Consider the following 26,300-nt stretch of genomic DNA (forward strand, 5'->3'; position numbering starts at 1 on the left):
TTAACACTGTAAAGCTTCAAACCGACTTATACCACAGAGGAAGTTATTTCTGACTCACTGAACTAGTAGCATCCCCTTCTCTGTTCTCTACACTAGCAGCATCCCCTTCTCTGTTCTCTACACTAGCAGCATCCCCTTCTCTGTTCTCTACACTAGCAGCATCCCCTTCTCTGTTCTCTACACTAGCAGCATCCCCTTCTCTGTTCTCTACACTAGCAGCATGTCCTCACAGCCCCTCTCATTGATTCCACCAGAGAGTAGCCCCACTGCTTCCTAGGTGTCTGGGCCAGAAAGCTGCAAGTGTGACTGGAGGCTTTAATGCATCCCCACCTTCAGAGTTCACTTCCTTCCTGTTAAGTCCGTATCCAGCCTCACACAGTAAGGCCATTAGGGAGAGGAGACCATAGAGATCATATTAAATTACCTTTTCTAAATCTATGGAGGAGACACTCCTACCCAGTGGTGGAAATGGACTTCACTCAGGAATACCCAAGTAGGGAGGTCTGGGGACAGACTGATGGCCGTATCGCTGGCCCCATAGTTTACACCTGGAATCCAGGGGCCACAATCTGTTGGAAAACATTGAAACGTTACATCTGTTAATTACATTTCTAGCTGCAATTCGGCTTCCTGTCAGAGGCATGTTCTTTATATATTTCTATCCGAACCTTCAACAATGTTGTCCCCTGTTGAACGAGGCCCTGTTCTAAGTGGGTTCCCCCTCAATTTCACCACTGCTTCTCCTGTCAAGTGAGACTCTTGTGAGGAAACGAGCCTATGATAAAGAAGCCAGCTATAGGACCCTTCAACCAGCCTTTCCATCTGTGTGCTGTAGGAATGCTCTCACTGCAAACTGAGGCAGAGAACACTGTCTGAAGTCCTGCCATTTCTAGCTAATTGCGGTGTAAGTGCTGGTGTTATGGTACAATGGGCTACACTGCAGTAGTCAGGCCCGGCAAGAAGAATGGAAACTTTCTGCCACGGGTCATTTGAAGTTCAACGCCAAGCTCACTTGTGTAATGTATGAACATGGTGGAGTGTTAACCTGTGAAATGGGCAGCGATTGTGTTTGTCATTGGGTTAAACTACCTCAAATGTGTGTTATTTACTGGGAGAAAACTGTCGGTCATGACAATCTTCTTTGGCGGTGATAACTTACTGTCCGCGTCCTTGATTGGAACAGAAGCTTTTCTGTTTGAAATGGAAAGCAGAGTTCCTAATTGCCATCTGATGAAAGATCCCTCAAATGCTCTGAATTTGCTCCAGCCAACACTCCTGTCGAATGAATGAGGGAAATACACTGAACGTCGCATATTTGCCAAACCACCAATGAATTGTAAGTCTCCAAAACCAAAGCTTACCTTACATTTACCGGTAGTTCACCCTGTCGTGGTCAAATTTCAGGTGTCTTTTGTTTGAAATCCTAAGGCAATAACTCATATACAAAGTATGGACCGTTGTTCCTGTCAATTTGTACTGTCATGGTGTACCTGTTTGACCTCATTTAGTCCAACCAAACTAGTTGGACCAGAGGTATGGAAAGGTAGTTGTCAATCAGTTGTTTTTGAGATGGAAATGTTGATCACATGGAAATGAGACAAGCAAGCTATTCCATGAATGTTGCGTTACGATACTGTTCATTGTCATAGGGCAGCTGTGACCCACATTCCTATGGTCTTTGAATGACCCGTGCTTAAAGGGGCAGTTCATCCAAATCTCTGAAATGTGTTATCCTTTTAGAGCTTTTCAGTAGGTAACAAGACTTCAGTCCACAAGGGAAATAAATTAACGTTATCCTTTCTGTCAAGTCTTGTTTCCTACAGACCTGCTGGAAAATCTCACTGGATGCGATCAATTGTTATTGTCTGACTGGTTTCTTTGGTCTCTCTAGATGCGCTGGTACCCTACTCCATCTGAAACTAACCAGCCAGGATGGAAGTCCCGGCAGTTCTGTTAGATATATAGTGAGTATCTTTATACAAGTGCTTTCATCAAAGGGTTTTTCAGAACATACAATATGGATTACATTAAAATGATTGAAGATGACTTGTTGTCCAATTTCCCTCTTCAGATGTATTTTGGGAACCATACCTTCTCCGTCCAGTTGAAGGGAGGTTTAACTGAGCTCGTCATTAATTTAATCAGGTTATTTAATGGACAAATGTGCATTACAGACCTATTCATGTTCTCTGGAGGGGTCTGAACTGACAACCTTGCCATCGACAGATTGAGCTGATTCCTTTCGGCAACTATTCCGGTACCATCTTAGCACTTCCAAACCTCACGTGAGCCAAGTAAACGCCACAGGTCATTATTTGCTGAAGAGAATAACATTCTGAAGAAGTTATACATTATAAAGCAACTCCTTGGGTTATGGCCTAGAGAGCTGAGTTCAGTCATTGCATGTTGAAGTATTTTTGGCATGAATTAGAAAGCAGAGTTCTGTGTCCTTGTTTTTCTTAGTGCTTGTGTTGCTTCTTTATCTGGACCTAAAGTCTAGACAATGAATCCCCTTTGCTTCCTGTGTATTCCTGGTCTTACCTGTGAAAGATGGACTGTTGTGTAGATGGCTCCTCTTGCATGGACCTTGTAGAATGCACCCCTAGGTTCTGACAATCCCAGTCTCTCCCAAAATATCAATGTCTATAAAGAGTATATTTGAACAAATGCAAAGTACAAGTATTTTTGTACTTTCGTTTAATGTATATTTATGCATTTTGTGCTACTAAATAATTAATGTGTTTGTTTAGGAGTGTTTTGTGTGTTGGTGTTTTGATCTATAATCCTGTAAGTACTTTAAAAAAGTGCAATTGTATTTGTTTGAGGGTCTACTGAAATATTCAAGAATTCTAAGTGGCCCATGTGCCATTTGGACTGCTAAGAAATTAATTGCTGTAAAATGTTGATTATTCAGAATGTGAAACTGGACTACAAACATGAAGGGGTTGCTTTTGGAAGCCATTTTTTTAATGGTTTAGCAGGATTAGGTGGATGGAGAAATTTAAGTTTGCAGTTTAGATTAAGTTTGTCTCTGTATCTGCTGAATATGAGATGTACAACTGTTCCCATTTTATGAATTAAACAAAGTGAATGCAATTATTTTTCTGATTGAATTAACCAGGTCTAAACTATGCACGTCCTTTGTTATGCATAAACTATGGTTTGCTGACTCCACTTTACATCAGAGCTTAATTTCAGATGTTTCCAGGTCAATTATTAATTTTAAATGTACTATTGTATTAGTCTTTGTATTATCAGTAGAGCTGACCTACACCACCCACTCTGCCCTCTGAAGATGTTATGTGTTTCTGCCCAACCAAGCATGATGGCTTCTCAAGGGATTAAGTGGCCATTTTCAATAGAACCAGCTGCTTATGTACATCGGGTGATGCACTGCTGGGATTCTGTCCATTTTCATGGTCTGTTTTGTGGCCAGAATAAGCATTTATGGTATTCAATACAATTTTGGCTTATGACTAGTTAATACTTTTTGGACCCCAGGAAGGGTAGTTATATCATTTGAACTATGATAAACCATAAGTCTATGAAACAATTTAACGTTAAAGCTCAAATGCTGACTTGTCAACACAAACTAATCCACATGGGGTAGAAATAAGAGTACCAAACTGCCTTTCCTGGCCTGTTCAGTCAATATAAATATTGGTTGTAGGCACTCTTGCTCTGACTAGTCGTCTCATAATGGGTGAATCTGATTTCAGCAGCATACTCTACACAACCTTGGATGTGATTTGTGATCAAACAGGATGAAACATTCCATCTTGAGTTCATAAAAAGCAAAGAATCAGTAGCTTGCCCCACATTACAGCAGCTTGACCTTCAGGGAAACGGGACATAACACAAGACCTGTGCTTTTATGCAATAGAGTTGATTTGACAGGATATCGATGACGCCTGCTGTGACATCATGCATGCTATGGATTAAGGACAGATGGGTGCTTCGGTGGCCATCTAATGCACCAACCAAATCTGAAAGTAAAAGGTAGAGCAGGTCAAACATCCGACAATGAAGTCTTTCTAAGTCATTATCAGTGAGCAATGAACAGAATTCTGATTGGTCATTCAAAATCTAGTGTTTGTGAATGTATCAATGAAATGTAGATTTGTAACCTAGGTCTATTTGAATTTGTTTGTAAACGGATCACTTTCACAACCGGTATAAACAACTATTTGATATTAGCAAGTGTGACAGATTTAATGATGTGCATATAGTTTTACTTCATTGCTATTGTAATGGGGAACTGACATACAGTACTATAATGAAATAATTCACCATATACCATTAATGATGAATAAATTATGATTGAATGATGGATGGGGGTCACAGGCTAAAACAAGAACATACACAAAAACAAATAATTTGTATCGGTGCTGTATGTACTGTATACATGTGCATCTGGGGTGGCAGGGTAGCCTAGTTGTTAGAGCGTTGGATTAGTAACCGGAAGGTTGCAAGTTCAAACCCCCAAGCTGAAAAGGTACAAATCTGTCGTTCTGCCCCTGAACAGGCAGTTAACCCACTGTTCCTAGGCCGTCATTGAAAATAAGAATTTGTTCTTAACTGACTTGCCTAGTTAATCAAAGGTTTTGAAAAAAAAGTGTTTTTTTGTATCATTAGATACTTGTTTGAATAGGTTAGACTAGAGGTTGCCCCTGTAATATAACAACTGAAATGTACCTTATGGTGACATCCATTGGGGGAAATGTACATTAACCACTCAGAAAGGCAGGCTTACATAGGGAATGTTTTGGCATGGTGGTCAATGGCCAACAGTCTGCATTTGAAAGGAAAAATGAATAGTTTAAAGTTGTATTTGTTACATGCACAAGTACAGCACCAGTACAGTGAAATGTTTAACTTGCAAGCCCTACCCAACAGTACAATAGTGACAAGTTCCAAAGCAACTACAGATACTTATACAAATCCATGAGAGAGGAACAAGTGCGTCATCTACATGTGTGCAGTCACACAAGAACCATGTTCACTTTAGTAGAGTAAGCATGCCCCCTTGTGACAAACTGAAGTAATAAAATGTGTTCGGGTGTTGGCTGACTCCATCTGTTAACAACCTGTAGCCTCCACTCCTTGGCACATGAGTTCATCTGAGAGGATTGGATATGGAGAATATTCAGGGCCGGTCCTGACTCCCCTGGGGCCCTAAGAAACATTCTGCTAAGGGGCCCTCCTACCTGACCCGTGAGAACATGTAAACCATTGTCCATTGCCACACAGTCACACCTGACACCTCAGTGCTCCCACTACAATCCTCCCTCCTTTAAAACAGTCTGGGCACCAGTCTGTCTGGGCACCAGTCTGTCTGGGCACCAGTCTGTCTGGACTGTCTGGAAGAAATTGAGAAAGTATGTCACATAGTTAAGCAGTCATTTACACAAATGCACTTCTGCTATAAAATCTTAAATGTTACTAAGTGTGTAAACATTTTAATTTTTGAATTAAAATCTTACCATCAAAATATTCCTCTTCTGCACTTTCTTGAGGCAAAATCATCAACAATGTCATCATAGGACATGTGATTCGCCACGTCATGATTTATACTCATGATGGCCAGACGTTCCTGTGACATGAAAGACCTCAGGTAGCTTTTGATGAGCTTTCATTTTGAAAAGGTTAGGAGAGAGTTCCTCCAGGTGTTTCTCACAGAGAAAGGAAAGCAGCTCAACGGCAGCCATCTTGTCTGATGGCAGATCAGGTCCATTCTGAATCTCATGTGCCAGATCCATTCCACTGATGTCACAGACATCTCTGAAGGTTAGAGTGTTTTCAACTTCCATGCAGTGAGCCTTTAAAGATTCACTGGACATCTGAGAGACAGTGCTGAAGTTCAGCAGCACTCCATATTTAGTTTTCACCTGGTTGAGTGTTTTAAATCTCTCATCCATGGATGTCACAGCAGAGTCGACCACAATGTTGAAGTCGTTGAAATCAAGGTTTTTCAGTGCATCAGTCCCTGGTACTCTTTGGATCCTACTCTCCCATCTTGTGTCACTCCATGACTTCACGGTTATGTTCACTGTTTCTTCAAAACACTCCATCTTTGTCTGCCAGTTGAAAAGAAGGTGAAGATCTTTCACTAATGCGCAAAAACCCTAACTGCATCTTTTGAAGATTTGGCAGCATCTGCAATGACAAGGTTTAGAGTATGTGCTCCACATGGGATGAACACGGCTCTGGGATGTTTCTGTTGCAGTCTGGCTTGTACTCCTTGGTGCTTGGCCTTCATGTTGGTCTCATTATCATAAGCTTGTCCTCTGCAATCTTCAAATGGAATCTTGAGCTCGTTCAGCTTATCTAAGATGACAGTGGACAGGTTCAAGCCTGTTGTAACCTCAACATTCACAAAGCCGAGGAAGGGATCCTTGATCTCTGGCTTTCCCTTTAAAGCCACGTTTCTCAGAATAATGGACATTTGCTCCTGGTGACTAATGTCAGGTGTACAGTCCAAGATAATGGGGAAATACTTTGAGTCTCTTACTTGAGTCACTATTGCTTCCAGAATCTTGTCACTCACGATCTGTATCAACTCATTCTGTGTGCGCTTCCCAAGGTATAGAACATGTGTCTCTTATTAAATGTGTAAGGACATTCCGCCATCACTTTCTTTCAGCCTCCAAAACTGTCATTTGTATCTGGTCAAGAGTCTGTCCCCTACTTAGGCGCAGATCAAGTTCTCTCCACTTAATCATATTGTTTGTGTTCAGGAAGACCCTCATGGTGTTTCAGAATGGCGTTGATATTTGACCAGTTATTCACACCTTCCTTTATTATTCTGTAGTCTTTTATAGAAAAGAGCTTACAGCATAAGCAATACACAGCGTTGTTTTTGATTGAGTATGAAAGCCAGCTCCTGGTAATCTTTTCCCCATTTGACAGCTGTCTCTTTAATACACCTGAATGGAAACCTCTTCTAGACTTGTCTATAGGGTAAGAAAAATCTAGTCCTGGTTTGAATGGACCTCTAACTCAGAAAAGGCTGTTAAGACTGGGGGCCAATCTGCTGAGTCATTTGGTGGAGCAGCAACTGTTCTATTAGGGTCTGAGCTGCTTGTGTATCTGATGCTGGCTGTACACCTCTGGTTGTAGAGTTGCTGGCTGAGGCTGCCTGTACTTCACCTGGGTCTGTGTTAGTATTTGCTGAAGCCAGCTGTACTGGGTCTGTGTTATTACTTGCTGAAGCTGCCAGTACTGGGTCTGTGTTAGTATTTGCTGAAGCCGGCTGTACTGGGTCTGTGTTAGTATTTGCTGAAGCCAGCTGTACTGGGTCTGTGTTATTACTTGCTGAAGCTGCCAGTACTGGGTCTGTGTTAGTATTTGCTGAAGCTGGCTATATTGGGTCTGTGTTAGTATTTGCTGAAGCCGGCTGTACTGGGTCTGTGTTAGTACTTGCTGAAGCCAGCTGTACTGGGTCTGTGTTAGTACTTGCTGAAGCCAGCTGTACTGGATCTGTGTTAGTACTTGCTGAAGCCAGCTGTACTGGGTCTGTGTTAGTACTTGCTGAAGCTGCCAGTACTGGGTCTGTGTTAGTATTTGCTGAAGCCAGCTGTACTGGGTCTGTGTTAGTACTTGCTGAAGCTGCCAGTACTGGGTCTGTGTTAGTATTTGCTGAAGCCAGCTGTACTGGGTCTGTGTTAGTACTTGCTGAAGCTGCCAGTACTGGGTCTGTGTCAGTATTTGCTGAAGCCAGCTGTACTGGGTCTGTGTTAGTACTGGCTGAGGCTGGATGTGGATCAACTGAGTAGACCTATCCAATCCTCTCAGATCCACACAAGTGTATCAAGAGTCAGGGCCAAGGTGTTGTTTCTGAAATAGAGTCTGAGAATGGATAATTTTGCTCTTGTGATTTTACAAAGCATAAGGGTATTTTAATTTGGAGTTGACAGTCAATGTAGGCCTACAGTAAAGGACAGCCAGCTGAAATGGGAAAACAAGTGTGTGGTGGATGCTTATGATTGACCATACCCGGGCTCGAACCAGGGACCCTCTGCACACATCAACAACAGTCACCCACGAAGCATCGTTACCCATCCCTCCACAAAAGCCATGGCCCTTGCAGAGCAAGGGGAACTACTACTTCAAGGTCTCAGAGCAAGTGACGTCACCGATTGAAACGTCATTTAGCGAGCACCGCTAACTAAGCTAGCCGTTTCACATCCGTTACATGAGTAGCCTACCGTGTTCAAAAATCCATTCTAGGATGTAATACAATTTCAATATGTGTTAAACATGTATTTATTTTTATTTTATTTAACTAGGCAAGTCAGTTATTAAGAACAAATTCTTATTTACAATGATGGCCTACCAAAAGGCAAAAGGCCTCCTGCGGGGACGGGGACTGGGATTTAAACATTTAAATAAATAAAATTAAAATATGGGAGAAAACACACATTACGACAAGAGAGATAACACAACATAAAGAGAGACCTAAGACAACAACGTAGCATGGTAACAACACATGATAACCACATGGCAGCAACACAACATGGCAGCAGCACAGGGTACAAACATTATTGGGCACAGACAACAGCACAAAGGGCAAGAAGGTAGAGACAACAATACATCACATTACGCAAAGCAGCCACAACTGTCAGTAAGCGTGTCCATGATTGAGTCTTTGAATGAAGATATTGGGATAAAACTGTCCAGTTTGAGTGTTTGTTGCAGCTCGTTCCAGTCGCTAGCTGCAGTGAACTGAAAAGACGAGTGACCCAGGGATGTGTGTGCTTTGGGAACCTTACTAGAAGGGGATTTGAACGTTTGAACTTGACATTGGCGAGCAATTTTATATGGTTGGCATTTCAAACTGTTGTTAGTCGAATGCTGTTGCTAGGGAAAAGATATCACCCAGACACTATCAACTGCAACAGTTGTAAGAGACAGGCGTTAGATATTCAACATTATGTGTCAGCATCACCAATCTGTTATGGGTTCTAAAAGTCTGAAATGTTTATTTAAGCAATAGGCCCGGGGGGGTGTGGTATATGGCCAATATACCACGGCTACGGGCTGTTCTTACGCATGACTTAACGCAGAGTGCTAGGACACAGCCCTTAGCCGTGATATATCGTCCATATATCACAAACACCCCGAGGTGCCTTATTGCTATTTTAAACTGGTTACCAATGTAATTAGAGCAGTATAAATAAATGTTTCTCATACCCATGGTATATGGTCTGATATACCACAGCTTTCAGCATTCAGAGCTCTAACCGCCCAGTTTATAATAACTGTAATACCATGGCATTGTTGAATACTCCTTTCTGACTGTCTTGAAGGGCCTTCTAGAGTGTGAATTATATCCCATAATAATGCACATTATATTAGCAAGGTATAATTCAATGACTATAGTATATTTTTTACATGTTCTATGTTTGAGCTGCTTTTAAAAGCAAAAGTCAAATTGAAAACATGACTGGCATTGTTGAAATTGATTTTCATAACAGCAAGCTAGACCTGATGGTTTGGTTAGCTAGAGAACAGATGTAGCTATCTAGTAAACTTGCAAGCTACTTCACTGGATGTTGAACACATTTCTACCTGCAAAAGAACATACTACACAAAATAATGTCACTATCCTTTTATTTGCCTAGCAACACCTTGTACAACTTCAGAACTTGGCCCCTAGTTGTGTCCTGACCATAGTAGACCGTATCTAATGCACTAGTTTACCGAACAGAACTAAAGAAGTATCCTTGTCCTAATCGCAGGGTCCGGTACATAGGTCGGGTAGTATGAACCAGATCTGGTTTGGAGCTACATCTTGACCAGTTAAGTGACAGATAATCAACGACGGTCTCGTTGCGTTCTCTGGAAAATAATGCATCTCCATGGAAACTTTGTTCCATTCCGCTTGCGCCGTCGTGGAACACACCTTCCGCGTCGCTTTACATTTTCCATAGAATGCATAGTCCCTCGTTGATTATCCCTTAATTATTACTGGACGAGGATACTTCTTTAGTTCTGTAAAATATTGCATTAGATACGGTTTATTATGGTCAAAACATACCTATGGGCCAAGTTGTAGGCTACAATGTGTTGCTATAGGCTAATAAAACGATAGTAACATTATTTCATTACAAAAAAAAGTAGTCGTAGTAATCAATTTTAAATGGATATCAATTATACATAATTTAGTTGCAATAATTATATGTGGACATTTACGTTTTTTGACTGTGCTAGAAATACGACATTTTTCATGGAATTGCATATCAACTGACCTAAAAAGGAACGTCGCATTAATTTCATGCCAGGGGTCAAATGGTTGCTGAAGTGCAAGTGAGCAAATGTTGCAGTGCTCTTACATTTATAACGTATCAAATTACAATGAGGGAGTTTGATAGTTGATGCTATGTAACATTTTAGTAATTGAACAAATTTAAATGAGCAATTGGGGGTACGTGCCTTGCTAAGAGAACATTGATATATTTTCCTTAGTCAGTTCGGGGATTCGAACCAGCGACCTTTCGGTTAAAGGCTCAAAGCTCTTAACCGCTAGGCAACCTGTCACATTCATCTGCAACTGTCTCGTCTACTAATTTATTTCAGCACATTCCTATAGGTTGCAACTGTTTCATTCCAGCATTCACGCGTGAAAAACGCCAGTCAAATGCTGTGTTCATAACCAAGTGGGAAGGTGGTAATTTCCCGTTGTGAAGTAGTAAATACTAGTTGGACGCATTCATGTGCTTTGAAGTTGTTGAGATACGCCGATTGGCTAATGGCAAACAAGCTGCGCCAACCGTAAACAAAAATTACAGCTATCATGCTCGCAAACAAATTATATTGTTTTAAAAACATATTAATAGATTGATTTTTATAAATAATGTGTTGTTGTTGCATTTAACTGCTGAAAATGCTGTTATCTAGGTAATTTCCTTAGTAGGTAACGTCAGATATCAGCGAATTCGGCCTTCGTGGATGATAGATGAGTGACCCACTAGTAATTAATAGTTCAAGTGGATTTTTCCCAGTTGTATGCAATGACTGTATATATAAATGGACAAAGCCATCGATCACATGACACCATTCATCCTGTGAACACTCGATAGTGCATTGAAGCCAAATGAAGTTGGTTAAAATGGAGTCTCATGGAGTCAAAAGCCGCGTTCAAAACAACTGGGAACTCGGAAATATACGATGTCAAATCATGGCGTCGGTGATCTTCAGGTCGGAAAGTCTGAGCTCTGGAAAGAAGCAGGGTTCCAGAGTTGGATTCCCGAATTGGATGACCCTTCAAATAGATTTTTCCCAGACGGAGCTCGATTTCCCAACTCTTATTGCAAGAACTGAGGTGTCCAAATACCTTAGAAAATATGGTAGTAATCTTAAAAACAATGTTCTCCTTCCTACAACGAGTCAGGGGTTAATAACACTGATACCTAAGCATAAAAAAGGAGTACTGCTCATGGATAACTTGATGACTATAAGATATTAGCCTTACTACTTGCAAAAATAATGAAATAAATCCTGGATGCAATCATTGATGAAACACAGCCTGGCTTCAAGAGGAACAGACATATTTCTAACAATGTCAGACTAGTATTAGACGCGTACTTGACTACTCAGACCTAATAACTGAGGATTACTTCATATTATTTGTAGATTTTTATAAAGCATTTGACAAGTAGAGTATCAGTTTCTCTTCTATTCCTTTGAGAGACTTGGCTTTGGGGATTTTTTTCTGTAAGACTATTAAGACTCTCTATGCAAATGGTAACAGCTCTATCAAATTGAAATATAGCACCTCACCTAGATTTGAGTTAAAGAGATGAATAGGCAAGGTTGTCCTATCTCTCCGTACCTGTTTTTATTAATCACCCATCTTCTTGCAAATTCATGAAATAATAGTCCTGTACAAGGTATTTCCATAGCTGGTAAAGAAATGATTATAAGCCAGCTGGCTGATGATACTACACTTTTTCTGAAAGACGCTAACCAAATTCCCATATCGATCAATGTGATACAATCCTGTTCCAAAGCGTCTGGTCTATATCTTAACATTAATAAATGTGAACTCATAGCTGTCAAAGATTGTGTGACACCTTCATATTATGTTATTCTAGTAAAATAAGAACTCTCATATTTAGGCATAAACATTACAAAGGATCAAAAGTCTAGAGGCTTACTAAATTTTAACCCTCTTATTAAAAACCCCCAGAAGAAGCTAAATCCATGGCTACAGAGGGACTTATTTTTAAAAGGTAGAGTCCTAATAACCAAGACTGAAGGTATCTCTAGACTAACATATGGCACTCTATCTTTATATCTTGACAGTAAAATAAGCAAGGAGATAGACCAGATGCTTTTCAACTTTCTTTGGAGAAACTGTACCCATTACATTAGGAAAACTTTTGTAATGAACACTTATGAGAATGGTGGACTGAATTTTCTGGACTTTACTACTTTAAATAATACTTTTAAGATCAATTGGATAAAACAATTCCTAAGAAGACCCACTTCTATCTGGACTTTTATTCCTCATCATGTCTTCTCTACTTTTGGTGGCCTTAACTTCATGTTGTTTTGCAATTTTAATATTGACAACATTTCAGTGAAACTTTCTGCTTTTCATCGGCAGGTTTTCTTGTCATGGTCCTTAATTTATAAACATTTTTCTCCACACAGATATTATATATGGAATAATCTGAATATATTGTATAAAAATACTTCTTTGTATTTAGAATATTGGTTCCGAAATAATATCCTATTGGTGAGCCAACTGGTAAATGCAGAGGGTCTTTTACTCAGTTATAAGGAATTCTTATCACTTTACAAGGTCCCTGTAACACCTAACGATTTTGCAATTTGGGCATTTTATTAATGTAAGAAAACTGTGGCAAGACATCAGTAGATTTATAATTGAACACATTTATGAAGATTTTACACTATTGTGGAGAGATGTACTGCGTGGATTCTTTACATACGATAGAAATAACATTTTTATGTAATTAATTTCATTATTCTTTTGGCCAAATTTCATATACACAAATGTACATTTACAAACAAAAAACCACATTATCTTACCCTACAAAAATAAATGTAACTGTATTTTAAGACAGTTAAATACTCTACTAACAAAAAAGCTGTTAGAATTGCAAGTATATGCATGTCCCTTAAGGTCCTTGTGTAATTGTAATGTGATATTGTACCCCCTAGCTCGATTGTCCATTGTATATAATCTATATATACTTGTGTTCCCTCATGTACTTTCTGTATTGATTTGTTGTTAATAAAAAAAGGAAGAAAAAAAAGCTCAATTTCCCAATTCCGAGTTCCCAGTTGTTTTGAACGCGGAAATAACATGCGCAGTTTGAGCCACTCCAGGAAGTGACGTTACATGCTAGCTCAGTGCTGCCCCCTCTCATTGACGAACTCAAATTGAAGACAACCGGGGAACTGCAGGCTGCCCAGGGGTGAAAGTAGATTACATTTATTCCCAGTACGGGACCTCATGTTTGCACACTCTGCGAGTGCAACACATATTTGCATGGGCCTAATCATATAATTATATTAATTCAATATCATCGATATGGGCCAAGTCGTAAAGATTTGTCATATAACTTCTAAAATGTGCTATTTTTTTTATTGTGGCATAAGCACAACCACTCATTATGTTTTCATCTGATTATCAATAACTTCAAAGGGCTCCTTTACGAGGCTACCTCCACACGTTCATCCACTCGCAACATATTTCCCGCCTCCAAACAGTGGTGAATATGACGAGACATATTTTACACAAAACAACATAAAGGGTAAGGATATTTGGCGATTGTCATTAGGACAAAATTTGTGTCCACAGTTGTCTCCGCAAGTCTCGATGTCGGCCACTCTTCTCTGCCTTGGCAAAATGGCAGTCTTCTCACCGAACCACATCGCATTTTGGTGTGTAGGCTATACCACCCGTTTTAAATCTAATTCACTAATTTGTCATGCCTCTGACATGCGCTAATGATAAATAATAGTGTAGTAGCCTACAGTTTTTTGTGGTAGGCTCGGGTTTTACCGGAACGGCGTACCCCCACTATTTATTTCGCTGGGGCCGCCTTACATGACCTTACACCTGATGCTGCCATTAGCAACTATATTATCCTTATAAAGGTTCTTCTATGTGGTATTTTAAAATACTCGGTTCAAGGACATACATATGTTGTATTCGAAGCAATTTTTTGCCACCATGACTGTCTTTGAAAAAACAGTTTATTTACACAAAGATTGACATTTTTCCATTTACTTATAATGGGGATCCTGTTTTTTGCTTACAATGTAATGAGATACACCGGTTTCAATGCGAGGGGGCAGTGTACTCGCCTAGCCATATGCGGTAAATACCATCTTCCCACTTGGTTATGAACGCAGGGAAAGTACTTGGCAATGGTACCGCCCAAATCACCTGATTGGATAGGCATACGTTTTCCTAATCAATGTTGATAATTGTCTACCGACCACATTCATAAGTATGTCCTCGACTTGAGTAGCGGTTGTTTGAAACATTTCTGTTAGATATTTCCTACCATGGCGTTTTCATTGGTAAGAAAAACACCAACGAGTAGTTGTATTTTCGCTCAATGGTTTTTGTCTTTCAACAGTAGCACATGATAAGCATATAGGCCTAGGCTACAATTAAAAGTAGTCTGCTACTGCTAGCCTAATAGGTTCAGGCCTAAATCTGTCTAAAATGGATAAAAATACAATATCGAGATTTTTGGCCTGAAAATAAACCTAGAATATGTATTATCCATGGTGATCGATGTAGCTTACGAAGCCATATATTTTAACTTCAAATGTTAACATGTTCAAATGTTAACAAACATTACTTGAATGACATCAAACTGATATTTTAACAAGTTTGTTCTCATTTCTAGAGAGACGAACTTCGACCCCATGACAATTGGGCACCAGAATCTGCGGCCTTGTCCACTTGCAGTAACGCGGACATATATCGTAGGATGAACACCATGCTGGGCAACTCTCTGGATTTTACTGGTGTGTGCACCACATCCGGCACCAAGGGAAAGCTAGATATGCTCCTGACCGGTAAACTTCCTTGCTGCACGTGCACTTTGGAATGACACATCGTTATGCTTGTACTCAATGGCAGTAAAGGGGAAACTATTAACATACTAAACATACAATTTTCCCTTTTTAATGGCTTTTTGTAGTCTACACCACAGCCCTGTCATAATAGTGGGAACAGCTGATTCATGCTGCATCGTCTGCAGCATTGCAGCACTTGTAGGCTGAGCTTTCCAGAGCTTGAGGTCTTTGCCAAGACTCAGCCACTGCAATTCTACTCTGTATTTAACCTGATATATTTATTTTAAAATCAGTCATGCACTAGGCCACACAGCTTGGCCACTTTGAAGTTTCTAATGAATAGTTTCTAATGAATTGCATTATAGCTTGTAACATTGTTATATTCAAAGTTCTTAATATAAGGAAAATGCCAAAATACACCCTGGTCTCAGAGCATTTTGTGTTCTGTGTAAATCCGAGACACTTTTTAGTATATTACTTTTCGTCATCACCGCTTTTGGATTATATTTTACGAGTTATGTTAAAGAATGATCTAAAATAGATGCTTTTAGGGTTAGTGAAAGGGTTAGCTAACATGCTAAGTAGTTGCAAAGTAATAAGTAGTTGAAGCAAAAGTTGTCAGTGAGATTCAAACTCACAACCTTTGGATTGCTAGACGTTCATGTTAAATGCCCATCCTGACCAACCACCTTAAATTAGATCGGTTTTATGTAACGGTTTTATGTAACTACCAAACGTTACATAATATTCTTTGCAATCAGTATTTACATTTACTATGATACGTCTAGTCTGAGACCAGGCTGCAAAACGTCTTACACTTTTATTTGTAGCTTCAACTCAGTTGGCACCAATGGTTTTTGACCAACTTGTCATGCCTTATTATGAACCTTCCATACAGCTGTGTAACCAGACTTGAGGCATATTTTAATTTTATCATAGGCTAGTATGATTGTAAATCGTTATGTTTCAGCATAAAAAATGATTATGACTAACATTTTACAATCATCCCTCCTTGAGATTGGGTGTAAATGATGCATTGTAAATCTGGCAATATTAAACCAGCTAGAAACAAAGCTTCAATGATGGCCTATCCTCTTCCACCCTCTCCTCTGCCCAGCCTTGAGTTGCTGAATCAGGACTGTAGATAGCAGTTGGATGCTGTCCAGCCCTGAAGTGCAATGGGGCAAGCTGGCAGTGCAAATCACTCTGTCCTGCTACTTCTGATCAGTCAGCTGCTGCGACTATAGCTTCTGTGTGTGTGTGACACTGGCAAATCTGGGAGGGTGAGCCAGCCAGCTCAATACACCAGGGATTTCTGCTCTCAGTGCCCCCTCCTACCCTGCAGCTAGAACACTACCACACCCCTCTGCCGGTCCCCCACCTTCTCTGCTCATGACTCTCTCCCTCTGTGTGCTGCAGCTCACTCAGGAAACTAGGCTAGAGCCACTGTTAGCAGCAGCGGCTGGCTGCCACCTCCATCGCTGACAGACGCTGTGCCGGGGGAGTCTGAGAATATCTCCAACAGGAATTTTTCATTACCCAGTTAGAGGAAACGGAAGGGGGGGTGGTGGGTGAGCTGATGTCATTAGCAGGGGGGTGCGAGTGAATCAGCAGTCCGGTCACATGCTAAGTCGGTCAGTGATTCAGATGGAAATGCATGGCAGTTGCAACGGGCACAGTCGCAGCAGGTTCACCTGATCAACATGCAGGGAAGGGTTGCTACAGTCTGACTTCATTTCTATCAGTAAGATCATGTTTTTGGGAAAGCGAAGCCACTTCACTCGACACCCCCTCCCTTCTCATGTCCTCTTCCCTCGGGCAGATGCAGGGTGCTTAACTGTTTATTAGCTCATCTCTCTCCTCGTTCGTCCACAGACCTGCAGGAATCGGAGCTGGCTGCAGTGGGCAGCAGGATGCTCTTCCCCAGTAGCAGTGTCAGCGGAAGCTCTCTCCACGAGGGCTCCTCCAGAGGCCTGCCAGACGTCAACGACCTGGGCCTGGGCCTCCAGTCCCTTAGCCTGTCCGGCTGGGAGCGCCCCTGGAGCAGCCATGACACGGACACACACACCACTGCCGCTTCCCAAGCCCACACCAGCTCTACCTCCAGTGAGTACTGGAATACTTCCTTTGTATTGAATATTCAAATATACTGTTGACAAAGTGTACATTTAAGTAAAGACTGTAAGTACATTAACATAAAGGCTTTGGCTGTCTTGTTAGTCTACTGTACGACCTGTTCCAATGTGCTGGGAAAAGACTGCTAGTTGCTAGTCTGCTACTTCATATTGGATTTAATGAATGCTATAGCCTAGTTAGGTTTTGTGTGGCGTTGTGTCAATGTAACTTGCTATGGCTTTGAGATGGTATGCTTCATTATCAGTAATCACTTCCATTCAGGTGTTGGCCTTGGAGGTTTCTCTTGGGTTTGGTCTGTTGTATTTTAGTGATACTGGGCTTTTGTCATCCCTAGATTTAGATCTTTCATCAGGCTGTTGCAGAGAATGATGAGGCAGTTTGTCTGTCTGTGAACCTGCTATTTATATCCCCAGACAGGGGGAACTTATATTTAACTTGTTTTTCAGATTCAGTAGTGTCTCTACATAATTGACTTAAATTCTGCATTTTCCCCTCAGGATGAGGTTGAATATACCTCCCTCAAACACCTTGTACATAATTATTTGTTTTGTGGATTCTCATTCTATGTTTTAGGTTAATTACATTACCCTGCCTTCACTCAGTGTTGCTTCCCATCTCACTTTGTACTGACCCAGTTCTTGTGATGCGATTGCGTCACAACATATCCATACAATCCCAGACACAAACTTGTTAACAGCACTGCCCTGAATGGGGCTTCTAAAGTGGGCCAGTATAGTCAGATTCCCTTGGTGCCTCATGTTCAGCCCACTGGGACAGCTACAGACCCACAGTAAATATTTGGTGTGGTTGTCAGCTGATCCAGTCCGTTGTCAGATCAGCCCAATGATCGGGGCTTGCCTAGCTCCTTACAACCAATGCAGTTGTAATGCTGTAGGTAACCCTACTACTCGTACGTTACACCTACAGTTTCATTATGGAATGTTGCATAGCAACTACAGCAAGATGTTAGTGTTTTAACCTTGTTCTCTGGTTTTTGCCTTATGGTGTATTATCTCTCCTTTCAACGTCTTGGTACCACGAGTTCAATGGAAACTATTTAGTCATGCATTTTAAAATGGCTGTGTTTGGCTAATCAGCTGAAATGCTGAGCGTTTAGTCATAGTCTAAGAAACTGGCAGTGTGGCAAAACTCTAATCTAGAATGGACAGATGGCCACAATGCTAAGGCCTGATGGTTTATCAGTCACATTTGCTCACTTGAAAGCATCCATTTTGTAACTAGTAGATAAAAATGGGCTCCCAGATTATTTTCCTGTTTTTAACAGTGGTCCCTACAATGGTGGATTCCCTATACATTACAAATGGGTCAAATAAATATCATATGACATGAATGTAACTATCTGCTGGTTTTTATGCTCTCTAATCTGGGAGCTGTGGACTGAAATTGATTAACGGGTAGGAAAGTGATAGTTCTGGTTGAATAGCCTTCTCAGCTTCAGCATCCGATGCTGCTAGTAGTAAGATCTGATTAAAACTCTATGGTCTCAGTGCTGGACATGCTGGGCAGTCCCCTGGGCCAGATCCTGGGCAAGCCCCTTGGCTATAACCCCCCCAGTGAGCCCATGGGCACGGCAGCTGACTTCCTGGAGAAGTTCCCCGGCATGGCTCGCATGACCAGCCGCCTGGACTCACGCTGCTTCCTAGACTCGCGCTCCAGCAGCCCTGTAGACTCTGAAACCAGCGGCTTCAGCTCCGGCTCAGACCACCTCTCGGACCTGCTCGTAAGTATCTGTGTACTTGGGGGGTATATGTATGTTTGTAAACTTGAAGTGCTTTTTGAATTGATGTTTGTAACTGTAAATTACATTCCACTCAAATTGTCTTGGTTGATATTTCATGTTATTTTTAGGTTTACACTTAGTTTGTTGATCAAGGTCATGTCAAATTTTGTTTTGCTTTAGTTTATGGCGATTTCTGACCTTTCTGATGATCTGAAGGAATATCTCTAACCCCCTCCCAACTATCTCTAACCCCCTCCCAACCAGTCCTCCCTGAGGATCTCTCCCCCCCTACCTTTCCTCATGTCCAACATGCAGAAGGATTCCATGAGGCTGAGCTCTCTGGGCTCCAGGCTGGACTACCAGGACCACGGCTCCCCTCTCACCCCACCGCCCAGCGCCACCAGCTCTGCAACGGCCCTGTCCCGCCGCTGGCCCGGGGCCTCAATATGGCCCAGCCTGGACCTGCTGGAGACACCTGATGACCCCTTCAGCATCGAGAGGGAGGCCCGCCTGCACAGGCAGGCAGCCGGTATGGGATGATGCTACCACGCTCAGCTTTCTTTTGAATCTACACGTTCTACTGCTGTTAACCAGCTCCGTCTCGACTTTCCCTTCAGCTGTAAATGAAGCCACCTTCACCTGGAGTGGACAACTTCCTCCCCGCAACAACAAGAACCCTCTGTACTCATACAAGGTCTTCCTGGGAGGAGTACCCTGGGATATCACTGAAGGTACAGCTGCTTCACTGTTTCCATGGCATTAAATTGGCTCTTATCTTATTTTAGTGGACGCAAACCTGAGAGAGGAACTATGTTAATTTAAAAACACTCTAATTGGTTCACAGCACACTGTTTCTGTTTAACTGACCTATTACTGGTCTTTGACTGCCGACCCTTTTGTCTCCAGCTGGTCTGATCAACACGTTCAGTGGCTACGGCCCTCTGAGTGTGGAGTGGCCCGGTAAGGATGGCAAGCATCCTCGTTGCCCTCCCAAAGGTAATATGCCCAAAGGTAATGACAGGCTGGTAGGATATTTACTCTTATGGTTCTAAGGTGGCACAGTGGTGGGCATTGGGCACACAGTGGGATGGTGAGTTTAGACACAAGTGTACTTGGTCATTCAATGGTTCCCACCATCCCTATCGCACACAAACGTGTGATTTGTTAAAGAAGTGGAATATTCTGGGTTTCTTGGTCTACCATGTTGACAGTTTGAGAATACTGCTCACCTTGCCGTCTTCAGAATGGAGGTCTGAGTGGATCGTATCACTTGAGGACTCACTAACAATTCAGAATAAACAATGAGCAACACTTATTGGAATGTCTTTGTTCACATACACCATACTAGTTCTCTTGACCCCTAATAGACTAGCAAACTCCGTGTCAGTTCGCCTGGTGTTGACGCTCTGCTGTGCTCTGCTGTAGGCTACGTCTACCTTGTGTTTGAGAACGAGAAGTCTGTTCGTGCGCTGCTCCAGGCCTGCACCCAGGACCTGCTCCACCCTGAGGAGAACGGAGAATACTACTTCAAGATGTCTAGCCGCAGGATGCGCTGCAAGGATGTGAGTGGGGGTGCTTGTGTGTCCTAGTGACCGCAGCCTGGGGTTTTTGACAAACTGCTGTGTTCAAATTCTCTACCCTTTTCTCAAGTGTGAGCCTCAATAAAACATAATGTAAAAAATCCCAATCAAAATGTGTCTTTAAACTAGAGATCTGCCAACTTCTGTCTGTAGTGTCTGAACAATTTGAGCCTCTCGAACCTGTACACCCACAAGCCTGAAGATTTATCTGAAGGTACCTAGAAAAAGTTAAAAAAAAAATGTTAGTATATATGGAAATAGTTTTGTTCCTAAAATGAGGTTAAATGCATGTAAAAAATAGCTCTAAACTTCCTTTTTTTGGGGGTTGAGTCTGTCCTATGTAGTGGATCTGTTATTCAATGCATTTCTATGGACTAATGGCAGGAATGCTTAATCAAATTTGTATTAATAGTTTTAAAACTTCAGGGAGTCTTAAATCAAATGTCACACCATGGATAATTTAGCCAATCATAAAAAAAAATCCATGTCAACTTAGATGAGCCAGTTCAGGGCTGCAACAAAATGAGACCTCTGGGGGGCATCTGTAGAGGTTCTGAAAACCACTGGTTTAGTGGAAAAGAGCTTGGAGGTAAATATTTCATGTTAACAGGATATCCACAAACAAATTTAACATTTGAAATGTTAAGGAGAAACACTGCTAGACTATTGCGACACCTCTTGACACTTCCTCCTCTCTGATCTCACAGGTGCAGGTGATCCCCTGGGTGATCTCTGACAGTAACTATGTGCGCTGCCCCTCCCAGCGCCTGGACCCCAGCAAGACTGTGTTTGTGGGTGCTTTGCACGGCATGCTCAACGCAGAGGCCCTGGCCAGCATCATGAATGACCTGTTCGGCGGAGTGATGTATGCTGGGATTGACACGGACAAGCACAAGTACCCGATAGGTGAGATATTACCGTTGAAAGACTGGCGGTGACTTGCCATGACTGTAGGATTATATTGGTTGATGTAGCTTTATTGTGAATGTCTATGGGGTGTGTTCTGTAACTGTCTGAAATGCAGCAGTCGTGAAGAGTAATGTACGTTGACAGGTACTGCCTCTGCCATTGCTTGCCATTAGAGCATTTTGTGATAACTGGAGGTAAAGAGTTTAAGAAGTAGCCTCTTTCTGTCTGGGTTTGACATTGTGCTGTAAACTGGCTGGGGGCTGTAGGCTGGCTGGGGGCTGTAGGCTGGCTGGGGGCTGTAGGCTGGCTGGGGGCTGTAGGCTGGCTGGGGGCTGTAGGCTGGCTGGGGGCTGTAGAGGGTGTAATGGTATCAATCTTCCTTAATCTCATGATGTTCAGGTTCTGGGCGCGTCACCTTCAACAACCAGCGCAGTTACCTGAAGGCTGTGTGTGCAGCGTTTGTAGAGATCAAAACCCCCAAGTTTACAAAGAAGGTAAGAGCCGTCTGGTTTTAAACACGTGAACAGCATTGACTGCTTTCAACTATAGTGAACAAAAAATATAAATGCAACAATTTCAAAGATTTTACAGAGTTACAGTTCATATGAAGCCCTAATCTATGAATTTCACATGACTGGAAATGCAGATATGCGTCTCGTCAGACACCCTTAAAAAATGGGCCTCATCTCCACCATAAATTTGTGTGTTGAAAGATTATCTTTGCGAAGGAGAAATGCTCACTAACAGGGATGTAAACACGTGGGCAAAATGAGAATCTTTTTGTGCGTATGGAAAACATCTGACCTTTATTTCAGCTCGTGAAACATGGGACCAACACGTTACATGTGTTTATATTTAAGTGTTATGGCATATTATCATTGAAGAATTGTAATGAAGGGTAATTCTGCCCTTCTCTCAATGGTCTGAATATAAGCACTTTTGTCCCTCAGGTTCAGATTGACCCCTACCTGGAGGACTCCATGTGCCAAGTGTGCAGTCGCCAACCCGGGCCGTTCTTCTGCAGGGACCAGGTGTGTTATGACATTGGGTTGATGTGAAGCTAGGATTACAACTATCTGGTCTAATCATGTTCAAGTATGCATCTATCCACTAAGGCCTCCTACAAAGCCTTTATTCAAGAAGCATACATTTGTGTAAATAAAGTTTAATGTTATTAATGTTTAGGCACATCAATGATACACATACATGTTCACCACAGTGCACACCGTAAGCTCACTACTACCTGTGTTCTCCTCAGGCCTGCTTTAAGTACTACTGTCGCTCCTGCTGGCACTGGCAGCACTCCATGGACCTTCTGAGCAACCACCGGCCCCTGATGCGCAACCAGAAGAACAGGGAGTCCAGCTAGAGCAGAGGAGTCAGCGAGGGGGCGGAGAACCCCACACCTCACGGGTGAGGACACACAGCGGGCGTCCGCAGAGCACGAGTGTCCAGCTGCCCCCGACACCAGGGGCACCATGGCACTCCCACCAGGACTGGGGGAGAAACACTGTAGAGAAGTCTACTGCTGCACTTGCTACTTTTTGCTGTTTACTTGTTCACGTTGGCACTATGCACAGTGACCTTGTTGGGATAGTCAGGGGCCCCACACTTCCTTATGCAGTTTCCCTGACTTGTGGCCAGACGAGGATGATTCAGGCCAGGGTTCAGAAGTAGATGAAAATGCCTTGAGTTTTTTTTTTCTTATCCTTAAGTTTTTTGATTTAGTTTTACATGCGTTGCATATTGAGAGCATGCACGTCTCATTGCCTTTCGTTGGTAGATACCATACAGTGCCTTCAAATAGTTCCACCCCTTCCCCCCCACCCCCAGTTGGCTTACTGTTTTTCCTGTGCAAGCCAGCTGGTGTTTTTTACTTTGGAAGATGAGTTGGGCTTCATTTAACCAGTCGCATTTCAGACATTTTTACGCAGTTTTTTACTAATTTGTACACAAACGGTTTTAAGTCATGACAAGGAAATTTGGAACCGAATTCTACCTGGCGGCTTTTTAATTTTTTCCCTCCCCTTGGTTTTTCCTCACCCTGAAGTATTAGTCTGGGGCTGGTGGTAGATTTGTTCTCCCTACGATGTTCTACTGCAGGGGTAGGCAACCCTGTTCCTGGAGTGTCGCAAGGTCTGCAGGATTTTGTTCCAACTAGGCACCACACCTGACCAATTGATCTGTTAAATAATATCGTAAATTCAACACACCTGGTCTTCCAGGTTGGTTAAAATATATAACATGTAGTGTCTGTGGCACTCAAGGAACCAGGGTTGCCTTACCCCTGTTCTACTGAATGGGCACAGATTACGGTGTTGAAGCATTACTTTTCTTGTATTGTTGGGCAAGTTCATAAAGCCCAATGTTACTGGACACTGCTTCAACTGGGTTTCCATGTTTTCAATCAATTGGATGGATCTTTACTGAGACGAACGGACATTGACGTTTTGATTGTAAGTTACGTAGTTTTATTGTTGCACTTTTTAATTTGCACTTTAGGAGAGGGTGGCAGTGATTCGTAATCACTGTTTTTGTACATCAACAGAGGGGCCCTGAGCCCGGATATGAACAGCTGCTTGTTTCCTGTTGAATGTAGAACTTCCACTTTGCTAAAAACGTACCAAGAGCTTGAGTAGACCTAACACAGCTTTCCCTGTGCTTTCTTACTCCATCGCCTTCCTTGTTCCTGTTGGATATATGCATATGAAGCGGTGTGCCAAAGACTAAGTGTCTTTCCCCCATCAAGTTACTCATGCTGAGCTTGTCTTAGCCCAGCTGCTTTTTAGAGTTTTGAAAGTCTACCTCACTGTGGTCTCTTTGCTGCTACTTACTGATGTGGATAATGTTCAGATTGGGCACAATAAAGGTGTTGAAGCATTACCTGTTGCTTCTGGTCTGACTTGTAAATGAAAATCTTGTGGTATTTCCATGAATGTGTGCATAGCTCTTGGATGATATGACTGTAGAAATAAGTAGATTTAAAGGGATGGAGTGCTTTTTTTGAAGGTCTCTTTTTCAAGGCAATCATTTACCTCAGATCACCACCCTACAGCTGTTTCATGATGTAAGTAGATTAACAATGAGCCATTACAAGCTGAAGGAGAGCCGCACACTAGGAGCTCAGATGCAATAATTTAATAACCAACATTTTGACAGACAAGCAGTCTTCATCAGGTACCACAATGTTTGCCGTAAGTTTAGTCTTATCAACGTAAGCTAAATGTGGCTGTCCATGGTTGATTTCAGTTCATGCAAAGTAGGACATGGTCGACCTGGTCTTTGTCTCTTAAGAAAATAGTATCATCAGCCAGTTGGGAAATTTTGATTTCTTTGTTAAGGGTTAAGCCATATAAATTTGCATTATTCTGAATATCTAGAGATAGAAGTTCCACAACCAAAATGAATAAAAAGGAGGCCCAATTTCACCATGTCATAGACTTACGTTGATATGGAATCTTTGGGATCTATTAAGGTTTAGTAACAACTATTTATATCTTTGTAAACATGCAAATGACCTTGATAACATTTTTGGATTCTGTGAAAATATTAAGTGACCTAAAGAGAGATTAATGTTCAATTGTGTCAAAGGCTTTTCAGAAGTCCCAAAAAATATTAATCTGAATAATCTATAAGGTCCAATGCTAAACAAATGTTAGAGCTTTTGTGACGGCCATTCATAAATCATGTTTGAGTCTCATTTATAATGGTATCTATTCCTTTCTTTAATCGTTTGGCATAAACCAGAGCAATCAATTTGTAATCAATATTTAATAAAGTAATTGTTCTCCAATTGTCAATGAGAGAAGGGTCTTCATCGGGCTTCGGAATCAATAAGGCCCTGTTTCATAGTGGAGACATTTCCCCACTTTTGATGCATTCTTGAAACATGACAAATCAGGTCTTCTAGTAACTCCAGAAACTGTCTGGAATTCAACTCAGGCCATCAGGGTGATTTCCCTTTTTTCATTGAATTCATAGCCTCTAATTTCTCCAATTGACACAGGTGAATCGCAAGCTGAGTGGAACTCATCCTCAATTACAGGGACATAATTCCGAATGTGGCAAATGTAGCTTTTACAACCATCTCCCTGAAATTGAGAGCTGTAAAGGTTTTCATAAAATGAATTGACAAAGGATGTTATTGTAATGGGATCTTGCACAAAACATTTAATTTTGAGTGCAGTTATAGATTTCTTTTGTAGTTTCTCTATTCAAGTGCAAAAAAGTAACTTTCTTTCCCCCCTATTCAATCCATTTTACTCTTGACCTTACAAAGGCACCCTTTGCCATCTCTCAAACCCCTAGCATTCAGACTTACGATATTGAGTGAGTTAAACTAACTATTGCATTGAAAAGAGAAACAACAGAAAGTACGTGAACAATAAAACAGTGAACCTTGAGGATGCTTTCTCCTGTGAGATATTCAGCCTCTTGTGAACTGAAGGAAAATTATGAAACAGAGAGCAAAGACATTTTTGGGGAAGCCTGGCATCACTTGGTATCCATGACTACACAAGAGATGTGCCTGGTTTTGGAGATGTGCATTGAGGCCTAAGTGTTACATTGGTAGTCTCAGACCAGTCTTTTGCCTTTATGAGCGGTCTTTCATGTGCCTTTTTGCAAACCAAGCGTGTGGTCATGTGCCTTTTACTCAGGAGTGACTTGTCTGGCCACTCTCCCATCAAGCACAGATTGGTCAAGTGCTGTGGACGTTCTCTCATCAGCCAAGGAACTGTAGTGTTGTCATTGGGTTGTTGGTTACCTCACTGACCAAGATCCTCCTTGCCCGATTGCTCGGTTTGGTCGGACGGCTAGGCAGTCAGAACTAGTTATATTTTTTTCAATTTTCCAATTATGGAGTACTG

The 26,300-nt window shown here is 41.8% G+C and overlaps 1 protein-coding gene and 1 long non-coding RNA gene across 3 annotated transcripts; both read left to right on the plus strand.

Annotated features, from left to right (window-relative positions):
- Positions 1-6: 6 nt before the first annotated feature.
- On the plus strand, positions 7-3,117 carry LOC135555836 (uncharacterized). The gene is made up of 2 exons (XR_010457904.1): positions 7-1,964; positions 2,072-3,117. It is a non-coding gene; the product is annotated as an uncharacterized LOC135555836 (long non-coding RNA).
- An 11,784-nt stretch (positions 3,118-14,901) lies between these two features.
- cpeb1b (cytoplasmic polyadenylation element binding protein 1b) lies at positions 14,902-24,315 on the plus strand. Of its 2 annotated transcripts, none has more exons than XM_064988616.1 (11): positions 14,902-15,066; positions 16,942-17,172; positions 18,711-18,943; positions 19,208-19,472; positions 19,561-19,674; positions 19,850-19,939; positions 20,369-20,505; positions 21,231-21,429; positions 21,832-21,926; positions 22,383-22,463; positions 22,691-24,315. In XM_064988616.1, exons 1-11 carry the CDS (start codon positions 14,979-14,981, stop codon positions 22,799-22,801), a joined length of 1,644 nt encoding a protein of 547 aa, XP_064844688.1. In that variant the 5' UTR covers positions 14,902-14,978; the 3' UTR covers positions 22,802-24,315. The 2 variants fall into 2 exon arrangements, with proteins under 2 accessions (XP_064844688.1, XP_064844681.1); XM_064988609.1 differs by lacking the exon at positions 14,902-15,066 and adding an exon at positions 16,673-16,810.
- The last annotated feature ends 1,985 nt before the right edge of the window (positions 24,316-26,300 follow it).

Source organism: Oncorhynchus masou, chromosome 2, assembly GCF_036934945.1.
Source record: "Oncorhynchus masou masou isolate Uvic2021 chromosome 2, UVic_Omas_1.1, whole genome shotgun sequence".
NCBI classification, from domain to species: Eukaryota; Metazoa; Chordata; class Actinopteri; order Salmoniformes; family Salmonidae; genus Oncorhynchus; species Oncorhynchus masou.